The following is a 27,796-nucleotide window of genomic DNA, read 5'->3' as shown; positions in this document are numbered from 1 at the left end:
AGGTCAAAAGACTAATGGTGACCAATTCAAGAAAGTCAATATGGGGACTGAAGACAACACCAAAAACGTGTACATAGGTAAAATCTGTACACAAGAAGAAAGGGTCGGAATAATTCAAGCTTTAAAAGAATATTCCGATATCATAGCATGGAGCTACGAGGACCTAAGGACCTACGACACTTCTATCATTACCCACACAATCCCTCTCAAACAGGACAATAGACCTTTCCGACAACGCCAGAGACCAGTCAACCCATTACTGGAACCTCTTATACACCAAGAAGTTAAAAAGTTGCTAACAACAGGGATCATATTTCCAGTACGCCATTCAACGTGGGTCGCCAACTTGGTCCCAGTCAAGAAGAAGAGTGGAGAAATTAGACTGTGCGTTGATTTCCGAAATTTGAACAAAGCCTCTGAAAAAGACAATTACTCCCTACCATCCCTCGACGAAGTGTTACAAATTGTGAATGGTTCACAGATGATGTCCTTTCTGGACGGATACTCAGGTTATAATCAAGTACTTGTGGAATATGAAGATAGATTGAAAACTGCATTCACCACAAAATGGGGGACATTTGCTTACAAAAGAATGCCTTTTGGGCTGATCAACGCTGGAGCTACATTCCAGAGAGCTATGGATATCGCCTTCAGAGAGCTGATTGGGAGGAGTATAATCATCTACATGGATGATCTTACTGTAATCTCAAAGGAAAGAGAGAGTCACCTTAAAGACCTAAGGAAGATATTCCAGAGATGCCGAAGGTATGGGATTTCCTTAAACCCAAAGAAATGCATAATTGGGGTCACCGAAGGCAAGCTGTTAGGACACCTGATCACAGAGAAGGGTATATTGATTGACCTTGAGCGTATTGATGCTATTTCAAGGATCAATTTGCCATCCAGCCAAAAGGAGCTGAGGTCTTTCTATGGAAAGATTAATTTCGTCAGAAAATTTATCACCGGTTTTGCTGAGATAGTAAAGCCTTTAAATGAGATGTTGAAAAAGGGTGCAAAGATGGAATGGACACTGTCAGCAAAGAAAGCATTTGAAGAAATCAAGTTGGCTATAGCCGACACGCCAGTTTTGGTCAGTCCAAACTACACTAAGCCATTCTACCTTTACTCCTTTGCATTTGAACATTCGTGTGTCGCAATACTCACGCAGCGGATAGAAGAAAAGGAAGAGCATCCTATAGCTTTTATGAGCTCGCCTCTCAAGGATGCAGAGTTAAGATATCCAAGTGTTGAAAAGCAGGCTTATGCCTTGGTGAAGGCTATCAAGAAATTTAGACACTATATCTTAAGGAGTAAGATCTTCGCTATTATACCTGATGCTACAGTTAAAACAGTCTTGATGCAGAACGAGCTAGGGGAAAGGCGAGGAAAGTGGGTTGTCACCATCCAAGAATATGATGTAGAGTTACAACCAATGAAATAAGTCCGAGGGCAAGCCCTAACACAAACTATGGCAGTTGAAGGACCTGGACTGATACAACAAACATATGTCTTGATTGACGTCTCTCAAAAAGAATGGTACTATGATATCGTGTCATATTTAACAGATCATAGATACCTCGCTCCCATGAATTCTGCACAGAAACGAGCCTTCAGAATCAAGTGCCAGCGATATATGCTCCAAGGATCAATGCTCTACAGAAAGAATCATGAAGGTATATACCTTCGATGTGTTGGATACGATGAAGCCAAGAGAATAATAGAACATTTCCACTCTAAGTTTGGAATAGGCCACGGAGGGAGCCAAGCCACTGCCTTTCAGATCTTAAGGGCAGGATATTATTGGCCTAATGTTTTTAAGGATGCCTATGAACACGTAAAGACATGCCACATTTGTCAGGTTGCCACTATTAGAGAGAAGAACCTTGCAATGCCATTGCAACCAATCACAGAGGTAAAACCATTCGCTATGTGGGGGTTAGATTTTATCGAAGCAATAAACCCATCGTCATTAGCACAACACAAATACATTCTGACAGCAACCGATTACTGCACCCAGTGGTCTGAAGCCCAGGCATTAAAGAACTGTACGACAGATACAGTAATCACATTCCTTGAAGAGAACATTATCACAAGATTTGGATGCCCCCATGCTCTAGTGTGCGATAATGGCTCCGCCTTCACTTCTCTAAAGTTTTCCAACTGGGCATTCGATTATGGCATCACTTTGAAATTCTCTTCGAACTACTACCCCCAGGGTAATGGAGTGGCAGAATCAACCAACAAAAATCAATGTGATCAAGAAGCTGCTTGATAAGAACCCGAAAGATTGGCATACACAATCGAGGTTTGCTCTATGGGCAGACAGAACAAGAGCTAAGAAATCTTTGGGCACTTCCCCATACCATCTGGTCTACGGACATGACTTGGTTTTTCCTATCCAACTAAGAATCCCAACTCTGAAGTTCATGCAAGAATTTTTGGATCCAGAAGAGAGAGTCCAAATTCGTCTCTCCTAACTGCTTTTTCTAGAAGAACAAAGAGATCAAGCCCTGGAGAAGTTTGCCAAGTACCAAGGGACGGTCAAAAGATGGTTTGATAGACGAGCCACTACGAAAGCTTTCAAAATCTCAGATTTGGTCCTGTATTGGGATAAACCCCATGAACGAAAAGGAGATCACGACAAGTTTGATTGCTTATGGAAGGGACCATACCAAATTGCCAAGATACTAGGAGAGAACACTTTCAAGTTAAAGACCTTGACAGGTGATGACATTCCTTTGCTCGTTAATGGGCAATTCCTGAAACATTACTTCATGCCTTGAGTTCCGTGGTGGAATTCGTTTGTACATGGCTAGGGTAGTTTTGCTTTGGTTGTGTGTTTAGTTTAGTTGTTTTTATTTCCTTAGTTTAGTTTGCTTTTGTTAGCTTAGTTGTTTTGCTTTCGTTTGCCTCCGCGTGCTTTAGTTTAGTAATAAAGGAGGATTCCCATTGGCAAGAAGGTGGTGTTGCTTAACATGCACACATTGGTTTGACCCCGCTAAGCTGTGTTTGGGGTATTCCTTCGATGAATACTCGTGAAGAGCCTTTGAATTTTAGATTAATTGTTTCTAAAGTATCTCAAAGTTAGGACGAGCATTTGACTAAAAAGGGAATCATCAATTGTATCTTGACACTGAGTCTTTCAGTCATTATATCTTGTACACTTTAAGAATCCTCTGAGTCATTTTGGTCTCCCACAATGAAGTTATGGCAAGAAAACATAAGGAAATTCGTCAAAAGTCTTACTTCAGCGCCACTATAATGCTCAAGCCCATGGTATGCTTCATTGCTTACACGCCAAAGTGTGGAAATATGTGAAAAGAAAAGAATATCAAAGGAAAGAAAAGAAAGAAAATCAAAACATTTGGCTGTTGGGTGTGCGGAAATCTCTATAGGTGTATCCTTCAAATCAAAGTATAAATCATCGGAAGTAGAGCAATCTCCGTGAGATTATAGAGATAACCTCGCGGGGGCTATGGACGCTCGCTGGCAGCAAGCTCGCTGGCAGCAAGGCTCTATCCAAGGATGCTTTTGGAGTTAAGGCAAAGCACTTAAAATTATGCAACTTGCCATGATGGAACCAAAGAGTCATAGTGATCTTAAGAGACGGGAATGAATGCATTTTTTGCACACACTTATAACTGAAGGATGAAAGATCTTGATACAATTTAGGATTCCTCTTTCCTTTTTAAATGCCCTTCTGAGCCGGCGAGTAAGTTAGCTATAATTAATTTTTTGATTCTGAATGTTCAGAATGGGTTTTATCCTAGGAATATTCAGGAACATTCCTCTCGTGGAGTCGCCAGATGTTGTGACCTTTTTCACACATCGCCCCATTGCAAATGGGGACCCTCTCTTTCCTGCTTTCTAGGGTTTTGTTAGTCTCCTATGACCTTTTGCTGCAGTTTCACCAAGCCTTGTACTATTTTGAACAATTTAGGCCCTGACGATTGAAAGTTAGTTTTTGCAAATTATGTGATTCCGGAATACGAACACCACTATAGTGCTTAGAAAGGCTAGAGGACGAAGATCGCAATTGATTTGGACAAATTTGGACAACTTTAGAAAGTTTGCTTTTTTTGCTTTTTCCTATTTTTTTAGGAAGTTTTGTTTTTGGCACTTTCAGCCCGATCCCCGGTATGGCTATTTTTAGAAAGTTTTCCCTATTTTTTAGGGATGTCTCCTTTTTGCTTTTTCGGGATGCGAACCTAGGGTTTACACTTGCACTATTGACCAGCTTTGACTGGAACTCGAAAATTCCAAGTTTTGACTTAAAAAAGCCAAATCCCTAGATTTTAGGCTTTTTGCTTTTTCGGGATGCAAACCTAGGGTTTACACTTGCACCACTGACCAGCTTCGACCGGAACTAGAAAATTCCAAGTTTTGACCTAAAAAAGCTAAATCCCTAGATTTTAGGGATCATACTGCTTTAGATGATCCACCTAGGCATGGATTTCAAATTTCAAGTTAATCCGATTAAATTTGATTAAGATGTGAAATTTTGAATTTTTTTCTAAGAATTCTTCTAAGTCTGGCTAACAAGGGTTTTTTTGTAGGTTCAAATGATGTCATGATGCGGGAGGCCATGAAGAGAAGACCCTCCTAAAGTCCGCCATGTGTTGAAGACCCTCTAAAGTCCGCCTTGAGCCTTGTATGAATGATGCCATGAAGAGGGGCGATGTCAAAACTCCGCCATGTGTATGTGGGGGGCCATGTGAGAGCACCATCAAAACTCCGCCCAAGCATGTCAGGTGGGAGCCTTGCTTAAAGTCCGCTTTAGGGGATCTTGCTTAAAGTCCGCCCTAGGAGGGGTCTTCAAAGTCCGCCTAGGCCATGTAGGAGCCTTGTCAAAACTCCGCCCAAGCTAGAGGACTCGCCAAAAGTCCGCCCAAGGGGTGGGTTCAAACTCCGCCATGTGTGTGGAGCGCCTAAGGGTAAAGCCTAAAGTCCGCCATCCTAGACATGCATTCAAAACTCTGCCCAAGGTCTTCAAATGGTGGAGAAGCCACCAAAGTCCGCCCAAGAGAAGCCTTCAAGGAAGTCCGCCATGTAGCTTGGGGAGCCCATGTTGAGAGATGTCCAAAGTCCGCCCAAGGTCTTCAAATGGTGGAGAAGCCACCAAAGTCCGCCCAAGAGCACCTTCCAAAGTCCGCCATGCAACTTGGGGAGCCCATGTTGAGAGATGTCCAAAGTCCACCCAAGGTAGAGCCTCCAAAGTCCGCCCTAGGAGATGTTGCCCAAAGTTCGCCCTATGAGGAGATGCCTTAAACTCCGCCTTGAGGAGCAAACACCAAAGTCCGCCCAAGGTGCAAAATGTAATGTTGAAGGGACCCTTCAAAACTCCGCCCAAGGAAGTAGATGCAATGTGAAAGGAAGAGTTATCAAAGTCCACCATACCCTTGGTACCACCTCCAAACCCTGCCATGTTAGCCTAGAGACCTCCAAAGTCCGCCAAAATTTGAAGATGATAAGAGTTATCATCAAGAGTCCCCCTACACATGAAAAGTCAAGCAAAGTCAACAAGTTTGAGCGATATTGGAAAATCCACAAAGATTTCGAACTTGAAGATTAAGATAGAAAGTTTTTGAAGAAGATATTGGAAGATTATTGAATATCTTCAAAATGGAAAGTTTTTTTGGAAGACCTTTGAATATCTTCAAAGTTAAATCCAAAATGGAAAGTTTTTTTTGAAAGAGAATATTGGAGAATTATTGGATATTTTCAAACTTAAATCAAAATGGAAAGTTTTTTTTGAGATATTTTTAAAACTTGGAAACATGAAGTTAAAATTAGAAGTATGAGTTGGATGATTTTAAGGGTTTCTACTTGAAGATTTAACCTTGTCTACAAATACTTCATTATCAACTTCATTATTACACCAAGAAGTTCGAAGTTACTAAGGAGAGCTTAGTAAAGTATTTCAGTTTGAAGATCATTTGGAGAAAGTTTTTGACATTGCTGGAAGTTGGGTAACTTTTTTTTACCAAAAGTTTCACAAATTTTTGGAGAAAGGCGACTAGTACGAAGAAGAATTATCTAAAATGTTCTAAATTTTCTGAGTATTCTGGAGAAAATTCTAGCCTTACTTCTATCCAAGTTAGAGGTGAAATTAAAATTATGAATTTTCTGAATATTTTCCAGAATTTAATAAATGATTTTTTCGAAAATTTTGGAGAAAGAAAATCATTTTTTTTGTTAAGTATGAATTTTTTTGAAAGTTTTGACACTTGGTGGTAACTACGACCAGCCTAAAGATTGAGGGTTTTTGAGGTGAAAATTCAATTCTTTTGGCTAAGTATGGGAATAAAATGGAAATTTTCCACAACACAGCCATTTCGCAGCCCCGTTATTTTCGAAACTTTGCAAATTATTTTCTAACTTAAAATTTCATTGTTTGTCTGCAGGCCCTAGACATTATGAAATTTCAAGTAGACAAAGATGCTCCTCCTGAGTCGAGGATGACTTCAAAATGGAAGAACATTAGCGACACCAACCTCGGACACATCAATCTGAGGGAATTTAAGGAGCGAATGTTTGGTCTGGATAACCTTGTGCCTACCACCATTGCGCGAAAGATGATGAAGAGTGGCATTGTACATGCTGCTGGCTTCCTCCCCACCATGCAGTGCAATGAACTAGTGGTCGAATGTGCCAAACACTACAACCCCATCAGTAAGGACATTGTTGCACCTGATGGAAGAGTGCTGGCGAATATCAGTGATGAGGCCATCAGAGAGGCCTTCAGGATCCCAGAGTACCACAACACAGTGTATATGACAAAGGATGAAGCTGACGGTTTGTACCAGGACCACCTAGAGGAATATGATGCCATAGTTAACCATTCCTGGCTAGACAAGCCGAGGAAGGGCGCCTCCAAACTCCAGAGGAAGAGCCTAGTGCGAGCATACATCAAGGAGGACATCGGAGACATGATTGTCCTGCTCAATAGAATAATGGGAAATCCTCAAGGAGCTCCATTCGAACCCTGGATGTATTATTTTATTAATAAAATAATCAATGGAGTAAAAATGATAGACTGGGCCAAGATGATCAGCAACAACCTAGATAGCCAACTGAGGAACCTGGAGACAAATAGGACTTTCTTCATGAGTTCTTACTTGTTTTATTCCTTGGCTAGGACCTATAGGTACAAAGGTCTCACTTGTAGAGGAGAAGTTGGGAACAAGGAGAACCAGTTTCCAGTGTATGATTGCTATCCCCAACTCCACATGGAGGAGAAATTCCATTTCAAAAGAGTGAATGATACCTTCCTGATATACATTACCCGGACACTTCAAGGTGGGCTGCACCAAAGTCTCTCTCAAGAGTCTATGGACTTCATCGGTTGGTTCGGGTGTTGGTACATCCAATATCCGAAATTCACTTACCTCCGAATTCAGGGATTCTCCGAGCCTCCATACAAGCTTCCATCTTACCCTACCAACCGAGTGGTGTTGCTCGAGGTTGTGAGACAATTGGAGGAGTATCTAGTGATTCAAAGGGATAAGCAGAAGAAGGCAGGAATGTCCTCACTTACAATTGGCAATGGGCTGGAAACATGTCCATCATCACAAGCGGCTGCAACCACTGAGGAGGAGCTGGCTTGGTATCCCTTCTATCAATACAAGGCAAGAAGGAATTTCGATCCATTCCATAGGATAAAGAAGGTTGAAGGAACAACGTTTGAGCACAGACTGGATCTAGAAGACTACTGGGCTAATGCAGCCGATAGCTTCGAGATCAGGAAGAGATTCTGGTCAAGAATCCCTTTGAGTATGGTGAGAGCAACAGAAGTATTCAGAGTTGCCGATCAGGTAGAAGAAAGCCTAGAACTTCAGCAGCCGGGCTTTGAAAAGATGAAAAATGAACCCTTAGTTTTAATAGATTGGACAGAGGGAGAGAAATCAGATCTAGCAGACCTCATGAGGTCGGTGGTTGAGTATTCAAGGTGGTGGGCGGCTAAAAAGACAAAGCAGTTGAAGGCCAAAGGTGTGACCTTGACTTACGAATTAATGGGAGTAGATGATACTCTGTCCATCAATCCTCGTACCCCCGCCGGTGATGTTTGAAATCCAGAAAGTGTTGGGTCTCGAAAGAGGAAGGAGTTGGTTGGAAGCTCCACAAAGGTCACAAGGAAAAGGGTTGTAAGTGAGAGAAGAGAGTCCAGCGAAGGCCACTCCATCCTAAGTGCTGCTTCCATTGTGCCCAATCAGAATGCAATTTGGGAGCGAGAGATGAGGCATCTGCATGATTGATGATGAAGTAAGAGTGCTTTCTCAACCAATTAGGGAAGTAGTGGAAGAGGTCATCCAAAGTCTAGACAAAGAGCAAACTGAAGCACCTACAGTCTTCTTGGATGGCATACCAACAAACCCAGGAGAGGCAGATGATGAGTTCTACCGGAACACTGTAGAGCAATCAACCATTTCGGATTGGCTGAGAGAAAGAATAAAGGCCAAGGTTCCCAAGGAGGCCCGCTCCGAAGAGGTCACTGCAGCATTTCTAGAGAAGGTGAATGAGCCCACTATAACTAAACCACCCAAACCCGCTAGGAAGTTTTCCCTAATTCAGAGAGATAGTGCAGGATTCAGGACAATCCAGATAGCGGTGCCCAAAGAAGGGAAGACTAGAGACAATGTTGCCGCGGATGATTACAAGGTTACCACCATAGAGCTGGGTAAGCCCACCCAGACCAAGAGGTCCAATATTTTGACGACTCCTGCAACGTTCTAAAGACGAGTCTAGCTTATGAAAGAGAAAAGAGGAAGAAGGTTGAAGAAGAGAACCAACAGTGGAGGAAGTATGTTCTCCATCTTACCAACCCACTCAACCGTGAGCTCTCGGTTACTCCGCCACAGTCTCTTCAGCAGGGATCAATGAAAGACTATGATGATATGAAGGGCTCGTACACTCAAGCAAAGGAGTGGATTTCAGACACTTCAGTGCGTGCTGACACACTGGTAGAAAACTTAGTATTGGCACATGAGTCAGCTTCTTTATTGATCGATCGTATCCAGGATCTAGTCTCCAATTGGGAAGAGGTGGATGAAATTCAAAATGAAATACTCCCTCATCTGAAGGTTATTCGAGGCATGTCAAAGAGAAGCTTAGTGGATGCAGGCATCATACAGACAGGAGATAGGTACGACTTCAGCACATGGTACTATACTTTGGTCACTCGGATTGAGGTTCTGAAGAATTTTTGAGACCAAGTGCTTTGAGACAGAGGCAAGTGTTAGAGAGATCTTGGGCAAGGTATTCCGTGTGGCGTTAGAGATCTGGAAGAAGGAAAGCCTAAGGGAGAAGCATTTACAAGCAAAGAACCTGAGAGCTAGGATTCAGGCAAGCTTCTTCAAGGATTCAAGGATGATTGACAAAGGCGATCTTTCAAAGATTGCAAACTTCTTCTCCATCGATGAGAACTTCCTCACCCAAGCAGTTGAGTGGGAAGGCATTCTTGCCACATGTACCGATGATGTGGACATCATCAAATTCTAGATTTGCGGTTTGCTAAGTGTCACCATGGAGGAGGTCAAGCTCATTGTGTCCAGATATTTTGAATCTCTGAAAGAAGAAAGTGGCCACTCACCTCAATGAAATTAGCAGTTGCACCACGTGTCACTCTCCTGTTCATTTAAGCTGATAGTATTTTGGGAAACCCTAATTAGGGTTTAGGACTTTCAATCTTGGCCCTTGATTGCTGTTTGATCTCGGCCATTCATTTATTTTGAGAAACTATATAAGGTTACCTCCTCTCATTTGGAGAGTGTGAGGTTTTTGATGTATTGTTGCTTAAGGTCATTTCCAGATAATATATTGCATGTGTGCTGCTTTGTAAGTCCCCCTTGAAATTTCAGCATACACTACCAAGAAGCTATTCCACTAAAGCCGCTTGTTTGCACATATAGACCTTGGAATCAATAGTGATTTTTCAAGAGAGGATAGAATACTTTCGGGTATCCTATCCTAATGTTTGGTAGATGATAAAACAGACACCAACAGGTCCTAGAGCGAATGTCCTTGGAGCAGTCCTAGAGAGAATGTCCTTGGAGAGGACATGGAGCAAATTTCTCCAATTCATGTACCTTGCCTCAAACTTGGAGCGAATTTTCATCTTAAGACCATGTACCTTGGCCACCAAATAGAGCGAAGTTTACCCAAATAGCGTACCTTGCCCAAGGTAAAGAGTGAAATTGGAAAATTATGTTCCTTGCCTCGAATTTTGAGCGGAATTTCCTTGATTCCTGTCCCTTACCTTGATCTAGGAGCGAATTTCCTCATTTGGGCAATGGCTAGCAATTTTTTTTTTTTTTTGCTCCAAACATAATTCCTATTCAAAAGGAAAATGTTCAAGTCAGCCTCACCCTAAAAGGACACATCTCCTCATTAAGACACCTATATAGGAAGACTCAAAGCATTCATTCAATCACTAATTCACAGCAGGTTCTTCTTTCAACAGCGAATTTCATTAACAAGGCAAGGAATCCGATCAACATCATTAGCAAATCTGATCAGCAAGACAGCAAATTTAATCTGCAAGGGAGCACATCATTAACAAAGACAGCGAATTCAGTTATTAAAAGGAGCGATCTCCCTTATAGAAATACATATCAGACCTGCAGCATATAGAATAAGAGATTAAGTCAAAATGGGAGTATGAAAAGGTTATAAATCATGTGTGTTTGATGCTCAATTGTTTGTTTTGCAGGAGGTAAGGAAAGAGATCAAAAGGACCAGGTTGGAGGAAGATCAGAATAAGTGTCCTAAAGAGAAAATGTCAACATCAAGATCAAGTTGCAAGGAAGATATCTACACCAGCATACAAAGGGAACGCTTCATTTACAAGCACAAAATACTTGAGAGTAATCTCGATTCTCACCACACCCTAGAGGCATGAAGGGATCAAAGGAGTGTTAAGGAGAAGTCATACAATCACTCTAAGGCAAGCAAGCAAGGATGGAAGGAGGACTCAGCTACATCAATAATTCTCATCATCATCATCATCATATTGAGCAACTGAATAATGTTGAGTATCAAGGTATATCTCTCAACATCCCTTCATGATGATGAATCAAATCAAGTCTACAAAGTGCGAGTTGAGGTGGCGTCCTAGTTATCATCCTAGTCACTATCTCTACCAATCGAAGAAGTTCCACATCAACATGTCTAGATGCAATGTACTTGACTAACCAGTGATGGCACAAACTTCGAGGCACCTACCCTTGTTATCTATTGGTCCACATTCTTTGAATGTAATTTTCTCATTGGCTAAGGAGAGTTTGTTATAACAAACCCTGGTTAGGGTTTCATTGTAAAATCTTGGCCATTGATGAAGATTCAATCTTGGCCATTCATTGTAAATGAGCTCTCTATATAAAGCTCAGGCTTTTCATTTGTAAAGGTTAATAGTTAATAGTGAATAGAATAGAATAATAGATAGCTTAGAAGAATAGCCAAATTAGAATAGAAGTTAGAGTAGGAGAATTATGGTGAATTTGATTTGTCATTTCAACAACTCGCATGGTCTTTGCTTCTCAATTTGCTTTCATGTAATTAGATTGAGTGGAGGAATTTGTTGAATGTATTCATGTGGAATCTGCCTAATCCATACCACTAGCCTCTTGCTGCTTGTAAGTGCGCCTTGTGTGGTCAACTAGAATGATATGAGCTTAACTTCAAATCATTCTACATTCATTGTAATACTTATGGATGGCCTCGTAAATATATCTCTTTTGGTTTTGCTACCCATTCACCAAGTACAAAACACTCAACAATGACTTGGAGTTGTGATAGGAATGCTTGCAAAATGATATTTGAGGCGATTGATGCCTCCATTGAGCTTTTTCATGTGCTAGTTACAAATCATTGACCTTGCCATTGATCCCATCACATCATGTTTTCAAGCAGGGTCATGGCTTTAAGGGTGTCTAATTCCAAGAGGATAGCTTCCACTTGTTGAATCTGAACCAAATGCAGAGGTTGATGCCATTGTGGTTATATATATTAACTTGCAATACTGATAAGAACAAAATTGTCGTGATAAACAAAATATAGCAATTTGAACATGAATGTTTTTATAAAAAACATGTAAATTAAAAATGCATTTAAAAAATTACATATAATATAGTAATATGGTAATTAAATTAATGAATATAATAAAAATAATAAATTAAAAAGATGGGGAAAAATTGATTCAAATTAAATCAATTACGATTTTAATCAACTAACAAATTTAGCAAATTGAATCAATTCTACGTTGGCTAGTGAACTCATTTTATTTCTTCCAGCATTCAACTAAGCTGAGAATCACCTAAAAGATCTTCCCAATTCGTTGTAAAATGCTTGCTTTCTTTTGTGTGTGGTGTGGAAGGCTGAATAGAGTTTTTAATGAGCAAAACTTGCATTTTTCCTGAGTCAAAATCACATCATTACTCAGTTCTGAGTTTTTGTGTGGAATTGCCAAATTTCACTGTTATAGTGAGTACTTGAGATAATTGGTGATTTGTTTGCAAAAAAATGGGTAAATAATCTAATGAGTTTACTTTGAGTATTGGCAGGCTGAAAAAAGCTTGTGAGTAGTCGACAAGTTTGTGTACTAAGAAAGTCTCAACTTACAGTACCATTTACACTTCTAACGAAGAAGGGAGCATTTAAGTGGATAGATTTTGCTGAGCAGAAATTTAACAAACTAAAAAGGTGATGCATGATTTCATGCTTTTTTTTGTTGAAATGTGATGCTTTTGGTGAGGGCATGGGAGTTGTTTTGATGCATTAACATCATCCCATTGCTTTTGATTGTAGGAAAATAATAGAGGCAGGAAAAAAGGTTTACTATTTATGATAAGGAGATAGCAGTTATGCATACCTTATTGAAGTTTAGACAATAATTGATGTGTGACAAGTTTGTGGTTAAGACTGATCATGATAGTCTCATGTGCTTTCTCAATCATAAAGACGTGAATGGAAGGCAACAAAAGTAGATAAACAAGCTGCAAGCATATGATTTTGGTGAAGAGCATGCATAATGTGGTTGCTGATGCATTATTTTGGAGACCCACTCTATGTACCATTTTTGACATCTCTATTAATTGGGTCACCATCATCGTATCTGAATATGCTAAGAATGCTTTTTCTACTACTTGTTGGATGAAAGTTTAGAAGATGACAGGTTCAAAGTGGTAGGATACCTAATTTTGCATAAAGAGAGAATATACTTGATTCTAGAGTCAAAGATGAAGGAAAAGATTTTTAAAGCCATGCATGATGCTTCTTTGTTGGGCATCCAAGGTATTTTAAGAAATACAAACAGATTAGAGAGGGATTCTCGTGGAAACGTAGTAAAAGGGATGTGCTCAAAGCACATTGAGGAATGCTCATCTTGATAGCAGAACAAGGTGGAGTGAGTCTATCCTGTAGGCTTGCTTCAACCATTACCCTTTCTTGAATAAAAATAGGAAACTATATCTATGGAGTTTATTACTGGGCTACCCAATATAAATGGCGAAGATTACATCTTTGTGGTGGTGGACAAACCCACTAATTATGCACTTTTTTATGCCATATCTTCCAACTAAAAGGCTTTCCAAATTGGTGAGTTATGCTTCAAGGAGGTTTTCAAATTACATGGGTTACCTTAGAACGTTGTTTGTGACAGCGGCAATAGGTTTTTGAGTCTCTTTTGCCAAGAATTGTTTTGTTTGGCAAGAACAAAGCTCACCCCTAGCATGAGTTATCGCCCCTAGATGGATGGATAGACTAAATTGTCAACAAATAGATTCAAGGGTACCTAAAAAATTAGGTTTTTGGGTAGTAGACAACTTAGCACAAATTGTTATATTTGGGAGAAGATTGTTATAATACCTCATATTATATGTCCATATCTGTGTCACTTTTCATTGCTTTGTATTGATATAATGCTCTAACCTTTTTGGATCTTGCAATCACAAAAAACAAGGTGCCCAAAGCAACATATATGATTAAGTAGACTTAAAGGGTATTGAAATCCCTCAAGGACCATCTTCAGCACACCCAAAAATAGTAGAAGTTCTATGTAGATCAGAGGTGTACTGGAAGAGTTTTTGAAGTTGGAGACATGGTTTACCTAAGGCTACAACCCTATAGGCAACCTCCATTGGAGAAGAAAGGAGCATAAAGGTTGAAACCTAGATTCTGTTGTCCCCAATAATTATAAGAATGGTGGGAGAAGTAGCTTATAAATTAGAGCTACCCAAGAACAAAATCCATAAGATCTTCCATGATTCTTGCCTTAAAAATGCATTGGGTCAGCATGTTGTATTGTCAAACGGCTTATCAGTTTAGGATGATGAAGACTCATTTGATACTAGAAGCTATCATGAATGCTCGAGAATGGAAGCTGCAGAATAGAATCATTAGATAATATTTGGTGAGGTGGCTGGATTTGTTAAATGAAGATGCTACATGGGAAGGAGTTGATATCCTGAAGCATCCGAATTTGAATTGCTTGAGGGCAAGCAATCTCAGGGAGGGAGGTTTGTCATATGCCTGTTTCCCCTAAATTTCTTGATTGACCCGTAAATGCAAGTGTTTGAACGGGTGCTTAGATTATGGGGGTTGCAAGTGTTATTTAACAAATTGATTATTTTAAAAATAATGGTGTCAGCCAAGGATTGTTTGTGGGTGTATTTTGTAGTGAGGAAAAGAATTTGAAAATTGCATATTTAATCAAGATAGTGATCTAGAGATGGCATACTTGTTCATCCATTCATTTTACTTGTGTTGATTGTACACCCTAATTACCTATCATTGGAGATTGGAGGATGGAAACCCTTTGATTTTGATAGCTGGTTAGTTGACAAAATCTCCTAAACCAGTTGCAGGCAATTCTACACATGGATTGTACTTGAATTTCACTGCATTTTTGCTTGGGCGGATCTTACAACACCTGTTTGTTTGAGTTTTAGGTGGCTCTCTTAGCCCCTAGGGTTTTTATTATGAGGTGGCTTCTTTAACACCAATTGTTGTAGATTCATCATATTTCTTGATAGTAATATTGTTGCTTTTAATTTTGAAAGTCTGCTAAACTAAATTGACTGCAAGTGTAATATGTTAAATTTGGATCAGATTTTATATAGATAGTGAATTCTTAATTTTATTATAATAATATTGCAGGTTTTATTCTTTCACAGATTGCTGTCCTGAAATGTCAATGATATGCTGGTTACACAGATCAAACTTGTGCTGAGTATTATATGTTTTTTTTTCTCGGGGTGGCTTCTATCGACAACATGGCATCAATATTTATATGCAATGATGGTACACAAAGGAGTCACGACTCCTTGTGGAACCGACATGATTTCACAAGGAGTCTTGATTCCTATGTGGAGTCACGTCGACAACCATTTGACTAATGCATTACCCACGATAATATCGTCGGGTTCTCATAAAACATAATCGGTCAACCAAACCGATAATATACAAGTCGGTAGTTATAATAACTTTATCATTCAATATGCAATTCAATAATAATATGCTATCATTTACAATAAATCGGTAATGTCAAAATGAAATGATATAGTTAATATTATGAATAATTAGTAACACAAGGTTGTTACTAATTATTCATAATATTGATTATAATATTAACTGATCAACAAATAAATGATTACATATATATATATATATATATATATATATATATATATATATATTGGAGTTGAGGAAAAATCAACTCTACAGCTCCCAAAGATCACTTGCATGCAAACTTGTCACAAAAGGAGAGAAGCAAAAAAGCTATGGAGGCCAGAATTCAGAGATCCAGAAAAGAGGAGTCATATTGATTGTGCAACAAGAATGCAATTCAATAATTACAATTGTTATAAAAATACAAAGAGAGAATCCTTATAAGAGGATACTTGAAACCTTAAAGGAGAAAACCCTAAAGAATTATAAGATTACTAGGTTTACCTTAAGCATAGAGTTAATAGACTAATAATTAAATAAATAATTATTAGCTAATAAAAGATTACTCTAACACCCCCTCTTAAGATGAACTTAGGGAGTAGCTAAAAAACAATTAAGGACTAAAAAAACATGTAAAAAATGCAGGAAAGCAACAATGGGTCCCGACAACTAGGCTTGATGAGGTACCCAAGTACAATAAAGTCTTTGTAAAGTGGAGAAAAAAGGAGAAAACCCTATGGGAACAAAACTCCTCTCCAAGAAGAGATAAAAGCTCAAGTGAAGGACTAAGAAGCCTCCAATCAAGAGTGTTCCAGAAGATAGGAACAAAAAGGAAGAGCATGAAGAACACCACTGAAGCATGAAATAGCTGCAAACACTGTCGACGAGTAACTGCTGATTTGAAGAAGCTCCTTTGAAATAGAACATGACCAGGTAGAGAAGACTGTAATCTGCATGAGTGCCCTCAAATGACACTACATGAATCAGATGGCAAACAAAGGCAAACAACTGAACTCGAAGATACAGATGGCATGAAACACCATAGCCTGAAGAGCTGATCAATCGAACCAAGGAAGCATTAAAACAACAGAACAAACCTCCCCATAATGCTGAAAAGGGAGAGGGACAGGTACACTGAAAAGAACGACCAACAAGAACTGTATGACGAAGAACCAGGAACATCAAAGGTGCAGAAAAAGTACATAGTGTCGTGGAAGGAACACTCATTTGACACACATCATGAGGCTAATGTCGTGGAAGGAACATTCACTTGACAAAGGTAGATGACAAACAAAAGGCAAACATCAACCCCCCATGGCACTTTATAAGTAGTGCATGTACAATAAGGCACAAGATGTGCAAAATCCCAAGTATACAATGCATGGTGGCACTTTATCTCAGTGCGTTTGCATAAATAAAATGCGACAATGATAAGAAGAGACAGAAGATTGGAAACGGAAAGCCAAAGACGAGACATCCTATTCAAAGAAAGAGATCCCAGGTGCGGAAACATCCAAGATATTCACCAAAGTGCTGAAAAGAAAAAAAACTGAATAAAATATACCTACAGCAGAATCTGGAAAGAAAACTCATATGAATGGAAATAACACAGAACAAGCTTTCCAACGATATAAAGTTTTCAAAAAACGGAGTTCGGATGCTCAAGTTATGTCTCCCAGAGTGCAAAAAGTAACCTCTAGCTTTGACAGCAAAAAAGGCCATCAAAAAAGCAAAATCAAAAGTTCAAACCTCCAGATCTGGATAGAGCTCGAAAAGAGCTTTCCAACAATATAAGGTTTTTAAAAAAGTGCCTCCGTATGACCAAGTTATGGCCAAAAGAAAAATAACCCCTTTTTTAGGGCATAAAGAGGGTACAAAAAAAAAAAAATCTTTTTTTTAATTGAATTTGCAGGTACAGCGGTACGGATTTCCATGCCTCAAAATACGTGTCAATAAAAAATCATACCCTAGATGCCCCTATCACTGAAAATAGGCAAATTATTTATCAAAATTCATGGAATCAGCCTTTTGAATCCAACTATGAGGTCCTTTTGGCACCAAAATGTATGAAAAAATCAGCTACGTCCAGAAATGGAAAAAAACAACTGCACAAACCCCTGAATACACATATTTGAAGAACACGGCCCAAAATCTCTCATGAAGAGGACAGGGTCATGCAGATCTGGAGCTCTGATACCATATTGAAGTTGAGGAAAAATCAACTCTACAGCACCCAAAGATCACTTGCATGCAAACCTGTTTAGAAGGAGAGAAGCAAAAAAGCTATGGAGGCCAGAATTCAGAGATCCAGAAAAGAAGAGTCATATTGATTGTGCAACAAGAATGCAATTCAATAATTACAGTTGTTATAAAAATACAAAGAGAGAATCCTTATAAGAGGATACTTGAAACCCTAAAGGAGAAAACCCTAAAGAATTATAAGATTCCTAAGTTTAGCTTAAGCATAGAGTATAATAGACTAATAATTAAATAAATAATTATTAGCTAATAAAAGATTACTATAACATATATATATATATATATATATATATATATATATATATATGTGATCAGAATAATAAGGATAGATTTACGGATAAATACAAGACAAATGTCTAAGGCCGTAAGGCCAATTAGACATTTGGTTCATCCGACCGATGCTATCTACTTTAACACCCTCTTAGCAAGGGAGGATAATCTTCTATCCTACAACACCTTATTGTGATCACAATAGATTCATCTATAAGAGAGAGAGAGAGAGAGAGAGAGAGATATCACCTCACTGTGATATTTAGGAGATATGGCATATCCACGGATATCACCTCTCATGATATCCACCATGATCTCATAATGTAATACCCACCATTATGGCTTGTCCACGGATATCACGTCTCATGATATCCACCATTATGGCATATTCAAGGATATTACTTCATGGCATGTCGATGGATATTACGTCACATAATATCCACCATGGATATCTCTTTATGTAACATCCACCATTATGGCTTGTCCACAGATATCACGTCTCATGATATCCACCATTATGGCATATCCATAGATATTACTACTAGAGATGTAAACCATTATGACATATCCATAGATATCACGTCTCATGATATTCATCATAATGGGATGATCAATCAATATCGTAAGATCGTCACCTTACGATAATGATTAGAAGTACAAGTGTTCATCATTGAGAGATCGTCACCTCACAATAATGTTCGTGGGGGCTCATCCAGAAGGTAAACACACAAGTACAAGGAAATCATCAGAGACTCTCATGTGATGTTGTCATGGCGTCACACACATGACATCCACCATGAACCATATCAGAGGGTGGAGATAAGGGCTTTCACCTTAAGTCTCTCTCAAGGAGAAATGCATTAACAAGTGTTTACACATTAAACATCTTTGCTCATATAGAGGAATACATTAGTATAACATATAACTAAATCAATGATGTTGAAACTCGATTTCAGTTAGGGCTCCATTCTTTACCATACCAAGCTTACCTCAAAAGTACACAAACTTTATTCTGAAGAGAGGCTTGGTAAGAATGTCCGTTGTTTGCTCATTAGTACTAATGTATCTTAATTGAATAACATACCTTTCCACTTGATCTCCTAGATGCCTTGACCTTTCATGAAATACAAGGTTGGAGTTTGCTTCACTCTTGGTGTATTCCAAGCTCGCCAAATATCCATCTATCCAGGAATCTCATGATCTAGGGGTCAGTATAAAGGCCTTCCAACCTATATACACCCATTCTCTATGTGAGTGTGATGTCTATAAAGTTTCTAATCTTGTTAATAAATATGCTAAAGAGTATGTGAAAGCAGGAAAACTTGTTGGACTCTATTAATATTGCTAAGACTTCTAGAATGTTCATTTACGGGTTTAGAGACTCCCATATTAGTTAGCATCTATAAAATTTAGTTTCTAGCTACAATTTCAAAGTTCTTCATAATTTCCACTTAGCAGTAAATTGACTTTAGAGGACTATTGTTTGTGTGTTCTCTATGATCGCATGAAGAGTATAAATGTGATGGATATTTTTGACTCTCTTGAAGAAATTCTTTTTAGTCACTCTAACATGCTATGTTGTAGCCTGCTAAAAAGTTTCTTGTACAAGAGTTTTCCATAAATCTTGGAAAATTTGTGCCCAATTGTCATTTTCTAGTGATTATTTTGGTACGAGTGATTTCCAGATTCACAAATGCAAGGAATAATGTGTCATAACCAAGAGAATGGGCAGCATGCACACAAAGACTTTTGAAATTAATCTACAAGATGCCATTCACCAACAATTCCATAGTTCCAAATTCTGCCAAAAGACGTTCAACCACCACCACCTTGTTATTGCATATTTGGAACAGCTCCTTTGATATCGTTATGAAAATAAAATGACAAGAAGATGGAGATGATGAGATTGGACATATTTGTCTGGTCTATGATAAAGAGTGTTGAAATTTTGAGACCATAGTTTTGTGGTGGATACTAGAATGCAAGCTTTCCTAGGAAGGGGAGTTGGTGAGGAATCTTTATGGGAATTGTCAAGGGTAATAAGAAGACTGCAAGATTGAGCAGGGAAGAGGAATCAAATGTGCATCTTGCGTGTAGAAAGAAAGAAAACCCTCTATATTTCAGAAAACAAGGAAGCCCAGCAGGAATAAGAAGGCCATGTGATTCGCATGACTAAAGAAAATGCTTACCTTTTGTTATAATAGGATTCTTTCCTATCATTAGAGGTTCTCTAAAACTGAAAGTCTTTTTTGATGCAGTTCAAAACAAAAAAGTTCATCCTTAGTCATTACATGGGAAGCTGCATGGGTGGTTCCAATATGAATTAAGAACAATGGAATTGCCCAAAGAGTATATAGAAATCTCCGTGTAAAAATCAAGACTTGGAAAGTCCTCTTTATGCAGTTCAAAACGAAAAAGTTCATCCTCTGTTATTACATGGTAAGCTGAATAGGTGGTTCTGCTATGAATTACGAACAATGGAATTGCCCAAAGAGTATATAGAAATCTCTGTAGAATCAAGACTTGGGTCATCATTGATTTGAAAAAGCAAAAGAGGCTGGAGAATCAAAACCATATGCACTTGGTATTTGAATGAAGGCATGGCTTCCTTGAGAATCAAAACCATATGCACTTGAGCTAAGTCACAAGGTTCAAATTCGATTTCGACAGCCATGAAATTTGGATGAAATTCGACAAGGGAAAAATTTGATTTTTTTTTTATTTTGGATAAAATCCGCCTTATATAATTTTGTTTATTTTTAAATATATGTATACTTGATACTTCTACTAAATTATCATAATAGCTTAACTTTGCTAAATAGATTTGAAGTCATTATAAAAAGATGGCACATTTATAAAATATAAACCATAAGAAACATAGGAATTTCAGTAATGCTAGCGATCATATATGATATGCCTAATACAATGTACAGTGGAATCCCTTTTGAACCTGCAGAAGGAAGTGCACTTGACACCTTCATTTGTCTAAGAAAATTTTTACTAGGTGATAATTCAATGTGGGTTTGCAAGTTATCATTTTCTGTCTGGCCTTTATATAGCCACAGCTGGGGACCATGTTGAATAGAATCTTAGCGTGCAGGAAACCACCCTCTTATTCTAGGAACTTGCCATTTCTTTTGTATACAAAAGTGTCATTGTATTGGATTACTTTATTTCACATTTGTAGTTTTTGTAAAAGTTATTCTGCTGTCTGCCCACTTTTTAGCAGAATTTTTTTATGGCCGAATTTGAACGATTTTTTAATAAAAGTTTGAAATTCGATTAAATTCGAAGCTCATCCATGAAAATCGCCATGTTCTGTAACTTAGCTCAAGAGTGCTCATTCGAAGCAATTAAGGAAATCGTAGATCAAGAATCATCACAAATCAGTAAGCCAACATAAGCACGGTCCGATCTTTATGTCTCATGTTTCAAGATCAGAATCCAATGATTTTGCAACAACGATCTATTCTAGTCTTTCATGATTTCCAAGTGAAAAAAGGTCCCATAGAAAGATAACATTGCTCAAGGGGTACATAGATAAGATTAAATTGATCCATTACATGTATAATAAGAAAATGAAATAAGAAGATTAAAACTTAAAAAACAACAATCCTTAATCATTTTGACAATTCCCATAAAGATTTCTCACCAACTCTCCTTCCTAGAAAAGGTTGTGTTCTGTTTGGAACTATTAGCAGTCCTAGATTCTGAAAAGGCATGTTTGGTTTCATGATTTATTGGGTAGCAGAAAAGTGAAGACCTTTAAATCCTTAATCAGGGAAGTGTACTAACCGATGACAAACTAAAGGGTTAGGTTGTACAAGAGGATCGATCCACAAGGATACCTATCATCACTATAAGAGGCTTCTGCATTACTTTGATAACCTCCTACACAATATGAAATGGAATCTAGTGGTAAACTCAGGATATAAGTAAATATTCAGAAATTCAATTTTCTCACCAGTCTTTTTGGTTGCTAAGGGATGTTAAGCTTTTTTAAGATGGGGGATTTCCACTTCGTCATATTCTAGTCACTGGCTATGAATTACCTTAATATTTTGAGTGTTGAACTCTGAATTCTAAAAACCTCTGATATATTTAATGCCTTATGGTATCCTTATGTTGGGAAACTATCTAAACATCATGCCTTTTTGTAAGATATTCACAACTGATAATCCTTCGAATTTAATATCTTTTTTAGGTTACAATGCAAACATAAGTACATGGGTAGAAAAGTACATTTTAGATTGAAGATATGTCATTTTTTGTTCACAAGGTCAATCATGGGGAGCAGGGTTCAAAGACATCCAAAATTTATGATTTTTTGTTTTTCACTAATGCTCATTTTCTGAACAGATCATTCATGCAATCATAAATGTTGTGTTGTTGAAAACTTAAAGATTTCAAGATGCAAAATTCATATATTTTGCTTGTCAGTTTGGATGAATGTGATGTGGTTGTGAAATGCAGGAAGAAAGAGAAGCTTAAATAACCTCCTAGTCGACTTGAAGATGTGTTGCAATCATCCAGTGAGTAATCAGACTTGGAGATATTACCTTTGTTTTAAAAATAAAAGATTTCAGGCAATGTAATTGATTTCTCATTTACATATTCTTGAAAATTCTTTTATTCCTTTTTAACTCTAACCAGCTTTATTGAAAATTGAAAATTCCATTTTTAATGAATATTTTATCTAATGATTCCACTTAATATTTGATGACTATCAAACAGTGGCCAAATATCCAATCAGGGATGTGCTGTCTTTTTATTATTAACAAATAATTAGACTTGAGTGATATACAACGTGTGCTTCATTTCAGATTTGCCTTCGGAATCTATTTGAAGGACAGACTAAGATTGAATTTATAAGTGATAACTTGAAGTATTCTTTTTCTATTTCATGGGCAGTATCTTTTTCCTGGACAAGAACCATGCCATATGTCTGGAGAGAAAGCTTTCAAACTGTTGGTTGAAGCATCTGGAAAGTTTCAACTATTAGAAAAGGTCTTGCTCAACTTTCTTCTCATTAATAAATATTTTTGAATCTGGAAGAAATTCATTGATTGCAAAATGATTGTCAAAACTCAACTACCATGTTTGTTACAGATATCTTTCTTTTCAACATGTTGAATATTGTACCGATAAGAAAAAAGTTCATCTCATCAATTCTGTATTTGGTGGTTACAGTTGCTTCCACGATTGAAACAAGGCGGACATCGTGTACTACTGTTCTCACAAATGACAAAGATGCTTGATATATTGGAGGACTTCATGAGCTTTCTAGGGCTTTCATATTGCCGGTAAGTCTGGTGTTTTTTGAAGCTGGTTTAAATTACTAACAAGAAATTTATTTTTAGTAGACAGTAGAATGACTTTCTCTACTTATAGTTCCTTGCTTTATAAATTTGGCCAAACAAACTGGAATTTCTCCGGAACAGTGATAATAGGTTGAAACTTCTCTCTTGCGTGCAATGTCTGCCTTGAAATTGAGTTATCTTTGCAAAGCATTCAATGTAGAACCAAGTTGTATATAAAGATTATCATGGCATCTCATTATTTATAAATATGAATTATTTGTAGATGAATTTCATTGACTTAATATAATATGGCACATGGCATCTCATTATTTATAAATATGAATTATTTGTAGATGAATTTCATTAACTTAATATAATATGGCACATGGCATGCCATCAATGATAAAATCAAACAATTTATCAGTTGTTGATTTTAGTGCCCCCTTTTGTAAATGCCCTAGTTTTTGCCCTAGAATCACAAACTCTATTCAAATAATAAAGGTAAGATTGTTAGAGGTATAACTTTACCAATTAGATCCTGATTGAGATCCCTCAGTCATGTTACATATAAGATCAATCTTTCCTGCTAGGGTTAGAAACATATCTTAATTGTCGCTGTAGTTTACATAATGTGCAGCTGGATTCTTTTTAGGCTTTTTCCCAATAATTCATCCACATTATAAAGCAGCCTGGGAGATCCTATAAGGCGCCTTGAGGCTGTCCACCAAGCCTAGGAGGACGGAATGACTCCAGCCATTCAGCCACCAGCCCCACCCGGGGTTACGCAACTCGAATGGACCTTTAGGCCTCTTGCTCTCCTCATATACCCTACAGCCTCCATAACAGAATGGTAGTTTGGGTGAAGCTTTAAAGGATACTTTGGGACACCATGCTAAACAAAACAAAGGTGAAACTTTTTAGCTGGACCAACAAATGACTTCCATTTGCAGGGATAATGCAATTAATACAATAAAAAGTCTTACTCTCCCTTCCAAGCAGTTCCAATTTATGTGTTTGAAGTTTGAACACGTTGCGCGTTTCCTTGACAAGTGGAGCTTATAATGATGATACAAGGAAGCTTCTTGTGGAGAGGGGTAAAGGAAGATTTCAGCTCATGCTCCTATCCTGGTCAAAGTTCAGCTGACCAGAAAAGTACAAAGTAAAAAAGTCCCTTAGCCTCATCAAGAAGGCATTGACTGTAGACATGCTTGGAGACTCTTGAATAACCCTCTAACTCGATGGATCCAAATCTCTGTTGCAGAAATGTCTACATACACTACAATACAACATGTTAGATGACTGGAAGCCACACCGCCAAGAAATACATAGACAATTTAGAGTGAATGCACTGTTTTTCGTGGGAAAATGACGTAGCAAGTCCACTATTTCAATGAGATTAGAAATTGATCTTAGTCTTATGTGCTACTAAAGTAATCTTTTTGTTATTTCATAGCATCTTGGTTCTTTTTCTCAAAATTTCTAACTATTTTGAAACCTTTCATTCTTTAATAGCATAGTGTATTGGATCTTTTTATGTTATTTCTTCAATCGTTAATAATTTTTTTCCTATTCTTGATTGTAGAATTGATGGGAAAACTTCATCATCTGAAAGACAACAAAGGATCAAAAACTTTAATAGCACAGGCAGCACAATATTTGCTTTTCTTATTTCAACTCGGGCTGGTGGCCTTGGGATCAATTTGGTATGTCTTTTTTGATGTGGTCCAAAATTCTTAATATAAAAATGAACTCATTTGATGGCTATATATGTTATGTAGGCTGTGCTTTACAAAATGTTTTATGATTATCTAATTCCAACTTATTATATGATACAGCCGAGTGCCGATACAGTCATTATATATGGTATGTTTTTCTATTTATTTCTTTTTGAGAAATAATGCTTCTAGTACAAGCAAATTGAGTTGTGTTAAAGATGAGATGTTAGTGGATGACTTCTTACTAACACTATTCTTCCACCAGATCCAGATTTCAACCCTTTTGTGGATCTACAAGCTCAATCGCGGGCCCACAGGATTGGCCAAGAGAAAACTGTGATTGTATATCAACTGATAACAAAATGTTCAGTTGAGGAGAAAATATTGCAACGATCAAGAAGAAAACTGGCCATGGAGAATCTGGTTATGAATTCTGTTAAGAATGAAACAGTTAAGGAATTGCATGATATATTGATCCATGGGGCAAAGAATATTCTTGATGAACATGGGATTGCAGCTACATCTATTCAATATACAGAGGAAGATATAGAAATTCTTCTTAATAGAGAGATTAATGTGAGAGAAAAGGACATTTCAGAAGAAAATGGTTATCTTGGTGCCATCCAAGGTATGCCCATTACTGAGGATGAAGATACAAAGCCCACGGTTAACGGGAAAGAGTGGGAAGAGCTTCTTGGACCCATGACAGAAGTTACAGACAAGGAGGAAGAGCTAGGAAGGGGAAAGCGGCAAAGGAAAGAAATTAGATATGCATTGGAGCCCATGTCAGATGATGATGATGAATACTCACCATCTGCTAGTAGCTCAAGTAGTGACAGAAGCTCTTCAGTGTGCATGTACACTGACACAAAAGTTTCAGATAGAGAAGTAACAAGTGCTGTAGAATTATCCACAGAGCAATGTGAAATGAAACCTCAAATTGGCTCATTTGCAGGCAAAGAATCTGGTCATGCACTTCATTCCAGCACCACAAATATGTCAATTACGAATGCCTATTCATCAATGGCCTTGCATTTACGGGATTTGGGAAGCCAGGTTACTCACGTTGGGCATGACCCCTCAGCATCCTTATCGAAGTATGTCTCCGTTGGGCTCAAGGAGGGTTGTGGCCAGAGCCTGAAGCAACAAATACTGTCTTTACCATTAACAGAACACTCTTTAAACAATAGAGACAAAATAAGTGGGAGCCCTTGTACACCTAATAAGGGTTTAATGGTAAGTGCAATTGGACTGGACATAGGAGAAACAAGTCATTTCCTTGCAAGGAAAAATTCTGGAGGAAACAGAGATAAGCTTTTTGAAAATCAGACACACAAATATTCACCTTTGTACATTAATGATCTTAACAAAACAAAGAGAAGTTCATTGCCAACTTTGGCAAGACAGTCTCACTCTTCATTATACAACACAGAGCAGCCCTCTATAGTCCAAGGTTTTAGTTCAGCTGACAAGTGGAGAGCTTCTCACGATATTGATCTCTTTCATACAGAAGTTCCTGTATCATCTCAAGGTTCTCAAAAAGACCAGCTCACTGGAGGTCCAAGAATAGATCCGCTGATTTCCCAAATTGACAAAAGGGTAGATGCAATTTTGGAAAGAGTATCCCAATTGCAGAGAAATGGAAATCCCGAGTATAAAGTTATTGCAGATCCAATGGGTGCATCTCCCTCACTAACAAATATAAATACTTCCAGACAGAATTTAGATGGAGACTGTCGGTTCCCATACATGCCCCAGTCGAGCAGATGAACCAGATGTTACCTGAATAAAGAGATAATGGTTTATGGCAAAGCATCTTTATGATCCCAGTTGCAAACAGTTACTACTGTAATTTAAGCAGCTTGCCAGCTACTTCTGTAAGGATTTCTGTAATATATCATGTCTTCATGCAAGTACATGCCAATTTTTGTAAACATATTCTGTTGTAAAGGTTTAGTGGGCAATATCAAAGAAAAGGTGCTTGCATGTATTATTTAAAATATGAATTAGGAAAGCATTTTTTTCCAATTACATGGCAGACATGCCAAGAGTCACTTTTGTCTGTATCAATGGGCAGCAAGATGAGGGAAGAAATATTTGTAAAGTGGCACTACAAATGTTACTGTCCAATACTGTTTGGAGTGTTATATTCTTCTCCTGATTGTAATAAAAAACACAAAACGTAGAACACAGCAAATATCTGGGACATTTATTTGCTATAATCGTATGTCAATTTCAGTTCAATGCCTATTGATGGTATTTTCAAGGTGTAACTGCTGTGGTATTTTAGAATGGTGTTATGACTGAAATTTATGAGCAGATATCCATTTTTCCAGAATTTGAAACATGACTAGAGGTAATATAATCAACTTCATGAATTTCACAACATCCAATCACTGGATGTTTATTAATAGTATAACACTAATATTTTTGAATTGATAAACAATCTTAGTCCAACTTGAAACTCACTCACGTGTATGTGGGCCCTTGGAGGTATCTACAAAACGTGTGGATCTCTGTTTTCCTTTTCCTTTTCCCTCTCGTTGTTCATGTCTCGTATCATAGAACCTTTGAGATACCTTGCTGTAGAACGAAAAGTTTCAAATACCATGTTCCATTCAAGTGAAAAAAACTGATTTATGACTCAAAATGATTTATACTTGTTTGATATTCAATATATCTGTATCCTTGATTATCCCTTGAAGGATCTTGGTTTTTTGTAAGTTTTTATGAAATAAAAATTACGAGGCAACTACAGCCTACTCTTTTCCTTTGGAAGAAATTGAGCAACGCCTATGGAGACTGCAAGCC

At 37.9% G+C, this 27,796-nt stretch overlaps 1 protein-coding gene across 4 annotated transcripts in view; it reads left to right on the top strand.

Annotated features, from left to right (window-relative positions):
* The window catches only part of LOC131050672 (uncharacterized), a 153,960-nt gene extending 126,654 nt beyond the window's left edge, over positions 1–27,306 (top strand). For all 4 annotated transcript variants that reach the window (XM_057984883.2, XM_057984884.2, XM_057984885.2 and 1 more), the window contains 6 exons: positions 22,444–22,502; positions 22,882–22,977; positions 23,161–23,273; positions 24,853–24,973; positions 25,106–25,133; positions 25,251–27,306. In XM_057984883.2, the coding sequence (XP_057840866.2) occupies positions 22,444–22,502; positions 22,882–22,977; positions 23,161–23,273; positions 24,853–24,973; positions 25,106–25,133; positions 25,251–26,755 (1,922 nt within the window). In that variant the 3' untranslated portion in view covers positions 26,756–27,306. The remainder of the gene's footprint in view (positions 1–22,443; positions 22,503–22,881; positions 22,978–23,160; positions 23,274–24,852; positions 24,974–25,105; positions 25,134–25,250) is intronic.
* Positions 27,307–27,796: the final 490 nt, after the last annotated feature.

The sequence above is a fragment of the Cryptomeria japonica genome, chromosome 11 (assembly GCF_030272615.1).
Source record: "Cryptomeria japonica chromosome 11, Sugi_1.0, whole genome shotgun sequence".
Lineage (NCBI taxonomy): Eukaryota > Viridiplantae > Streptophyta > Pinopsida > Cupressales > Cupressaceae > Cryptomeria > Cryptomeria japonica.
This window is presented reverse-complemented; position numbering and strand designations above follow the sequence as displayed.